Here is a 9080-nt window from a genome sequence, read left to right as displayed (position 1 = left end):
GGCGAGCGAGAGAAAAGAGACAGTGATAGAAGATACCGTTTTTACAGTGTAGTTGTAGTGTTCTTTACAAATCAACATTCAGCCTTTGTTTGGGAGGTAAACGGCATGAGTGGGCCTTGTAATTGGTTTGTTTAATAACTGGCATTGCTCTTTTTCTCTGTCACACACACACATTGCACATACACACATACACACACAGAAACCTACTACACACTCACTCAAATGCGCAAACACATTCACTCTCGCACACATTCACACAAACTAGGCAACACACCAAGCATGGTTGTGTTCATACCCTGTCATGTTTCATTTGGGTTTAGCAGGTTGTAGTAATCAGAGAAAAGAATAGAAGTCCAAAGTAATTCAGAGGGCTTTTAAGAGACACGGTAGACAGATTATGCGTTTTTACTTGTTTTTATCCATTGGCACAGTTACACATTTGTCATTTTTTGCTCTGTACTCCAGCACTTTGGATTTGAAATGATGCAATGTCTGAGGTTAAAGTGCACACTGTCCGCTTTATTTTTATTCGTACCGGGTGAACTATTTAGAAATTGCAAGACTTTTTGTACATGCAGTGCTTTTGGAAAGTGTTCAGACCACTTGACTTTTCCCACATTTTGTTACGTTACAGCCTTACTCTAAAATGTATTAAATCAATGTGATTCCTCTTCAATCTACACACAATACCCCATAATGAGGTTTTTAGAAATTCTAGCAAATATATTAAAAATAAAAAACAGGAAACTTATTTACATACAGTTGAAGTTGGAAGTTTACATACACCTTAGCCAAATACATTTAAACTCAGTTTTTCACAATTCCTGACATTTAATCATAGTAAACATTCCCTGTCTTAGGTCAGTTCGGATCACCACTTTATTTTAAGAATGTGAAATGTCAGAATAATAGTAGAGAGAATTATTTATTTCAGCTTTTATTTATTTCATCACATTCCCAGTGGGTCAGAAGTTTACATACTCAATTAGTGTTTGGTAGCATTGCCTTTAAATTGTTTAACTTGGGTCAAACGTTTTGGGTAGCCTTCCTCAAGCTTCCCACAACAAGTTGGGTGAATTTTGGCCCATTCCTCCTGACAGAGCTGGTGTAACTGAGTCAGGTTTGTAGGCCTCCTTACTCGCACACACTTTTTCAATTCTGCCCACAAATTTTCTATAGGATTGAGGTCAGGACTTTGTGATGGCCACTCCAATACCTTGACTTTGTTGTCCTTAAGCCATTTTGCCACAACTATGGAAGTTGACTTGGGGTCATTGTCCATTTGGAAGACCCATTTGCGACCAAGCTTTAACTTCCTGACTGATGTCTTGAGATGTTGCTTCAATATATCTACCTAATTTTCCTACCTCATGATGCCATCTATTTTGTGAAGTGCACCAGTCCCTCCTGCAGCAAAGCACCCCCACAACATGATGCTGCCACCCCCATGCTACACGGTTGGGATGGTGTTGTTCGGCTTGCAAGCCTCCCCCTTTTTCATGGGACCACGCAGCCGTCATACTGCTCAGGAAGGAGACGTGTTCTATCTCCTAGAGATGAACGTACTTTGGTGCGAGAAGTGCAAATCAATCCCAGAACAACAGCAAAGGACCTTGTGAAGATGCTGGAGGAAACGGGTACAAAAATATCTATATCCACAGTAAAATTAGTCCTATATCGACATAACCTGAAAGGCCGCTCAGCAAGGAAGAAGCCACTGCTCCAAAACCGCCATTAAAAAAGCCAGACTACAGTTTGGGGACAAAGATCGTACTCTTTGGAGAAATGTCCGGAGTGATGTCCGGAAATGACCAGAGTCTGATGAAACAAAAATAGAACTGTTTGGCCATAATGACCATTGTTATGTTTGGAAGAAAAAGGGGGAGGCTTGCAAGCCGAAGAACGCCATCCCAACCGGGAAGCACGGGGGTGGCAGCATCATGTTGTGGGGGTGCTTTGCTGCAGGAGGGACTGGTGCACTTCACAAAATAGATGGCATCGTGAGGGAGGAAAATTATTTGGATATATTGAAGCAACGTCTCAAGACATCAGTCAGGATGTTAAAGCTTGGTCACAAATGGACAATGACCCCAAGTCAACTTCCATAGTTGTGGCTTAAGGTCAACAAAGTCAAAGGTATTGGAGTGGCCATCACAAAGCTCTGACCTCTATCCTATATGACATTTGTGGGCAGAATTGAAAAAGCGTGTGCGAGTAAGGAGGCCTACAAACCCGACTCAGTTACACCAGCTCTGTCAGGAGGAATGGGCCAAAATTCACCCAACTTATTGTGGGAAGCTTGTGGAAGGCTACCCAAAATGTTTGACCCAAGTTAAACAATTTAAAGGCAATGCTACCAAATACTAATTGAGTGTGTGTAAACTTCTGACCCACTGGGAATGTGATGAAAGAAATAAAAGCTGAAATAAGTCCTTCTCTCTACTATTATTCTGACATTTCACGTTCTTACAATAAAGTGGTGATCCTAACTGACCTAAGACAGGGAATTTTTACTGATTAAATGTCAGGAATTGTGAAACTGAGTTTAAATCTATTTGGCTGATGTGTATGTAAACTTCAGACTGTATCTACCTCAAATGCCTTATTATCTATCCTGATTCCTCGTCACTTTACCCTTCCTTCATGTACATATCTACCTCAAATACCACGTACCTCTGCACATTGATCTGGTACTCCCTGTATACAGCTTCATTCTTGTGTATTTTATTTCTCGTGTTTACAATTTATATGTTTTTTTACTTTGCATCGTTGGGAAGGGCTCGTAAGCAAGCATTTCACGGTAGTTTACACCAATTGTATTCGGTGCATGTGACACAACGTTTTATATTTTATAGTGGTGTCTGACTTGCTCAAGCGGAGCAAATTTAAATTGTGCCTTTTTTCAATGCTGATTTGAATGCCATTGAGAGAACAAAAAAATATTTTGGGGGGGGCGAATTTAGAAGTGATCGACTTTTTCAAAAGTATCTGTAATCTGATTACAAAATTGTTGATAACATAACATGTAATCTGTTACTCCCCAACCTTGCATATAAAGACCTACACACTTGTGGTATTTATTTAGAGAGCTGTGGTATGTTCTAGAACGTTGAGTATGTCGTTTGATACACAGCCACAAAGTCTATATGTGGTAAATATAAAAAATGGTGGATTAATAAGTGTGCCGGTCTTTCAGAGACTGATTCAGACTCATCAGAGAGACTTGGCATGTGTCACCCGTACCATGTCACACGTCGTAGCCGAGCTTTAAATGTCACTTATCTTCTCTCCCCTGATCCGCCTGACTCGTGTGTGAGTGGTGTGCTTTTTCTCTCGCTCTCACTCACTCTTTCTCTCACTCATTCACTCACTCACTCTCTCTCACACTCTCTCACTCTCTTACTCACAGCTCTCCACCTCCCTTTGTGTGCCTGGGAGCATAGTGCTGCTCCACTGTGATGATTCTCTGCTGCTACTGCCATTTTATAATTATGTCTCCCCTCTTTTTCTTCTTTTATCCTTTCTCTCTTTATCTCTTTCTTTCTCCTCTATTTTGTTAATTCCACCTGATCCATTCTTCTACCTCCCCTTGCCCGACACTTTTCTTTTGATCTCTACTTCATTTCCTCCTTAATTTCTCTGTAAATTTTTGTTCCCATTTTTCTTCCTTTTTGTCTGTTTATCCATTTCTCACTTCCGCCCTCTTTTAATCATCTCTTCTCCTCTCTCTTTCTCTTCCTCCCTCTGTCTCTCCTTCTCTGCAGCCTCTCTGGAGTGTTCTCCGTAGCCCAGGCGTTCTAGGAAACCAGCTGCCAACAGGACCCGGTCTCCCTCCGATCCTGGGCTTCCTACGTCTGACCCTTGACCTCCTCCCACCACCAATCAAAGCCGTCCTAACCCCAACCTCATACCTAGCTCCAATCTAAATCCTAACCTTGATTTTTAACCCCATGCTTAATCTCAAACCTTCAAACAAGTCAAGTCATTGGCCTGTCCAGTGACTTATCACAGACAGACAATCATTTTCTTGCCTTTAACCGTTTCCACTACATTTGTCCCTATCCCATCCCAACTCTCTTACCCCTTCTGAATTACCACAACCCAACACCTGTCTCCCAGGACTCTATTCTGAGAACAAGCATCAAAAATGTATCCATCCTCGACTGACGATCCCACTACAAGGACTGTGGAGAACAATGAGAAAACAAACACGTCAAAGGTGGCGTCCACTTCCAACAACCTTCTCACCGTACAGTAAATCCTCCAGTGTAGGACAGACATTAAATGTGAATAGTACCCCCACGATACACCACTGAGCCGGTGTGTAACATTCTAGAGGCTTCTAATGGTGACTTTAGAGACATTGGGTACACCAGCCTTTCGATCTCTCTGTCCTCACTGACTATATCGCCAGAGCAGTGAGAGGGCCCTACATTTTGCATTCCCTTCCCCTCTCTGTCCCTCTTTTTCTGACTGTTTGTCTGCATTGATTCTGTGTCAGAGTTTGGGCTTGCCTGGTGAAAATGACATCTGTTGTCCTATCTGTGTGTCCTCGCACCTTCCCCTCCTTCACTTTGTGGGTCGCTTTCTCAGCGCGGTCATCAAGCCTTCACTGTGAATACGTCCAGGTGTGGCATGAAGAGGGAGAGCCTGGCAAACCAAAAGGTAGTAAATGTGATGGTGAAAAGACCTGGCAACCTATTAAGGATGAAATGTGATAGTGAAAAGACCTGGCAACCCATTAAGGTTGAAATGTGATAGTGAAAAGACCTAGTGACTCATTAAGGATGAAATGTGGTGGTGAAAAGACCTGGCAACATAAATGGAACACGGCATGGTATTGCGAGGACCTGGCTAAAGTGCTTTTGAGCCAGGGAAAATGAAATGACTGATAACCTACATGAGACAATTGGTTGGTTGAGATATGGTTGAGGGAGAGAACCAGGCAAGTGCTTCTCTACTGATGAAGAAGAAAAAGATTTTCTCTCTCACATCTCACTGCTTGAGACTATTTTTAGATATGAGATATATTGAAAATAGTGTAGAAAGGAAAATGTACCGTGGGCAAAAAAACAAATGATCCAATGTCTGTCAAGTCTGAGAGAGACGTGGTATTTCTCTCTCGGTTACTATTTTTATGAGAAACTAACTCTTTGCTGTAACTGTTAATGTGAAATGGCCATTCACTGGTGATATATAAAGGCATTTTACCTGTCATGCCAACAAACCTGTTGCTTGAGCCATCGTGACCTATATGTGTGTTTTCATACCTTGTAGCCAGTAATGAACTTTAACTAAAGCCAGTATGCTGGAGTGATTCCTATTACCTATGTATCACTACCAGTGTAGCATGACCTTTTGTCACCATCACAACAACCTCCTCCCTGTGAATATGAATAAATGGGGATTGAAAAAATTGAAATGGCCGCCAAGAAACAAAAGGGGGGGAATTCCAGCCCTGGAGAGCCATTGATTTTGCTGAATTTAATTGCAACATTGGGTCTTGTGTGTTACGAGCGTCCATTGTTTGGTTTGGAGCTTGCCTTATGCTCTCTAGTGGTTGGTTGGCCCAGTAGTAGCAGATTAGTATTGATTAAACCTTCAGGACTGCGTTGCCCTCCAGGCCTGGAATAGACCAATCCCTGCCATTTGGAGAGGTAAGGAATGCCGATACTTGGTCACATGGGATGAAGTTGTTCATATCAAAATCCAAGTGGCTATTTCATGCTTCGGTGGAGCTCTGGTGTGAGTGTCTCTCTTGGACTGTGTGGGCTGCCTGCCCTGCCTGGCTGCTTCCAGTTGGGAAGGCTGGCGCTCTGATTTCACATCATCTGGATGTCGATTGCTCCTCCCAGTTTGGCTGTCTACAGAGTTAACACAAGGCAGTGTTTTGTTGAATCCAGTATTGTTGAATCCAGTATTGTTGAATCCAGTGTTGTTGAGAACAGTGTTGAATTCAGTGTTTGGGTAAGGGGAAAATCCCTCCTGGAACTGTAACCTGTCCGGATGGAGCAGCCCCACCATAACTTGGCTGGTGGGGTGTTTTGGGGAAGGAAGTATGATTCCTTTTGTATGCCGTAGCCAACCATGTGACTTTCAAGGTATTTCGAACCTGGGTCGTGTTCATTAGGGCATACCGTAACGAAACGTTTTGCAACAGAAAACAAAAACGATCGTTTCTTATTGGACAAGTCCAGGTAGTCCCTCTCTGTTTTCTCCTGTTTGGTTCCTAATGAACACGACCCTGCCAGCTCTGCCAAGGTGCCCGAGGACTTGCCTGAACTGGCTCTTTCCACAATCTCCTGAGTTTCTTTTTTTTTTAGGCATTTGGAATTTTTTCATCGGCACTTTACTAGTACAATGTTACACAAAATGAACCTTATACTGAGCCTCACTTTCTTATTGCACAAGAAAAACATGCATGCAAATAGAAGCAGACATACAAGGAATTGTGTCACTACACATAGTCAGACATTCACAGGTGTATATGCGTCTTTCACGTTCTCACTTATCATTATTCATGAGTCATTCAGTATCGTGGTAGCATCCACATTAGTGTAGAAGTGTTTAGAAACATTATATTCTTATTTACATTTTTACAATGACGGCCTACACCGGCCAAACCCGGACGACGCTGGGCCAATTGTGCGCCGCCCTATGGGACTCCCAATCACGGCCGGTCGTGATACAGCCTGGATTCGAACCAGGGTGTCTGACGCCTCAAGGCACTGAGATGCAGTGCCTTAGACCGCTGCGCCACTCAGGAGCCAATAAAAGTGATTCAAATATTGACATAGAAATAAATGGTAAATAATGTATTATCGGTCCGAAAATTATTTGAAACGCAACTACAACAAACAGTAAATGCATCCAACAAGTTTGTAGTCACAAGCTTGACGTAATCATTGTGTGCTAGAAATATGGGACCAAATACTAAACTTTAATACACATTTAAATGAATTTGTCCCAATACCTTAGTCCCCCCATTTTAGGGGACCAATGAACAAACAAGTGCTGTAATTTCTAAACGGTTCACCCGATATGGATGAAAATACCCTCAAATTAAAGCTGACAGTCTGCACTTTAATCGTTTCAATCCAAAGTGCTGGAATACGGAGCCAAAAAAACAACAATAAAATTGTCACTGTCCCAATATCTTTGGTGCTCACTGTATATGGAAAGATCTAGGCAATGGGGACTGTCTAATAGTTGTGTGTGTTTTTTTACAATATTGCAGAGAATGAAGTTGGGTTACTTCTAAGTAACTTTGGGTTGCTTAGATTTTAGATTTTGCTTTGGTGTGGATTGAGACCTATACGTTCATATCGGTTGTGTTCCTCCATTGTATTCACCGTCCCTTCTATTGTGGATAGTTTCTGTGAACCAATGGAAAGGCTACAAAACAATGAGCAAACCAGCTTTTGTATTGAATACATGGACTTGGATTGTGACGATAGCGATGAATGAAATCCTGCACACAATGTCCTTTTTATTTTATATTTTTATCAGGAATAATGTTTGACTTGACGTGTGAAACTGTTTAATCAAATATGCATAAAAGGAGAGTAGTTCTGCACCTTTTGTATAGTTTTTCTTCCAATTTTGATAATGATTTAGTATCTGCAAAGAAAATGTATTGATCTAATGGGATTTTTAAGACTGTTTTGTCTGCGTCGACTCGAAAGATAAATATGGTTGTTATTGTCATGAATCCATTTGCAATTTTGACGGTAGGCTATAATATAGTTTTTTTTTTTATGTATTTGTTTTGAGAAGGCAACTACATTTTGAAAACGCATTTACTGTTTTGCAAAAGGCCCCATAGTTCTGCCTTGGGAACTCTGTTTTGAAAATCGACAACATTGTGCAAAAAATCGCTCGTATGCGATTGAGAAACTGTAATGTATGATTCTTCTGCCATTTTTACAGCATGTTACAACACTTTCCGGTGTTTTCTGTATCAGACAGGCATGCAGACCAAGTCTTCAGCCCCCATACGCCCCCCCCCCCCATCTACATACATAATGTTGGTAACACTTTACTTCACACCCAACGTCATAACACTTCATATGTCATAACAGCTGACATTACTTGTCATAACCTGTTAATTATATGGTCATGACACTTTATATTTAGACCTGTTGTGACATATATTGCGTTATTTTATGGCTGTTGTGACCCCTACATAAGAGTCCCAGGAGGCTGGTGAGGGGAGGACGGCTCATAATAATGTCTGGAACAGAGCAAATGGAACAGCATCAAACACATAGAAACCATTTTTTTATGTATTTGATACCATTCCACTAATCCCGCTCCAGCTATTACCACGAGCCTGTCCTCCCCAATTAAGGCTCCACCAACCTCCTGTGATACGTGTCAACCCAGAAAACCTACCACAGTAGGTATTTTATGGCAGGTTATGACGCTTACATAAGTGTCAAAACGCACAAAACCTACCGAACAATGCAAAACATTCCATTACGCCATAACCTACTTGTCAACGGTATTTTATCGTTTTTATTGACCATATTAAATGATCTTTGTAATTGCGTACACATTGACGTCAGACATGCACCTACCCCACGCTCTGTTGCTGAAGACTGGGATGAATGCAGGAGCAGGACTGATAAAAGGGCATGTACGTGATTGGCCTATCTGGCTTCTATGATTATGATGGTCATAATGCATCTTGGCAATGTCATAAAGTGTATTTTCTACAAGTTATCTAAAATATGAGCGGGGGAAAAAACATGACTGTAAATAATTCATAACAACAAAGGGTTTGAAAAACAAACTCTCAACCGAAAGGAAGCTTCTTGGCAGGGAAAAACTCATTTGAATAGATGTGGGTTTTGACGCTTATGTAGGTGTTATAACCAGCCATAAAATAACGCTATATATGTCACAACAGGTGTAAATACAGTATATGAGTCATGAGTGTTATGAACATATTTCAGGTTATACACGTTATGTTAGCTGTTATGACATGGTTATGTGTAAAGTGTTACCAAATATTAATATAATAAATAAATCAATTAACATTGGGTTTGTAGACTAATTATTATTCTTTGTAAAAAAAT

At 41.2% G+C, this 9080-nt stretch overlaps 1 protein-coding gene across 2 annotated transcripts in view; it reads left to right on the top strand.

Annotated features, from left to right (window-relative positions):
* The window catches only part of LOC120027163 (sterile alpha motif domain-containing protein 12-like), a 122116-nt gene extending 115494 nt beyond the window's left edge, over window positions 1-6622 (top strand). For both annotated transcript variants that reach the window (XM_038972032.1, XM_038972033.1), the window contains one exon: window positions 3765-6622. In XM_038972032.1, the coding sequence (XP_038827960.1) occupies window positions 3765-3787 (23 nt within the window). In that variant the 3' untranslated portion in view covers window positions 3788-6622. The remainder of the gene's footprint in view (window positions 1-3764) is intronic.
* The last annotated feature ends 2458 nt before the right edge of the window (window positions 6623-9080 follow it).

This window comes from Salvelinus namaycush, chromosome 32 (assembly GCF_016432855.1).
Source record: "Salvelinus namaycush isolate Seneca chromosome 32, SaNama_1.0, whole genome shotgun sequence".
NCBI classification, from domain to species: Eukaryota; Metazoa; Chordata; class Actinopteri; order Salmoniformes; family Salmonidae; genus Salvelinus; species Salvelinus namaycush.
The sequence above is the reverse complement of the archived record's forward strand: the minus strand, read 5'-3'. Positions and strand labels throughout refer to the sequence as shown.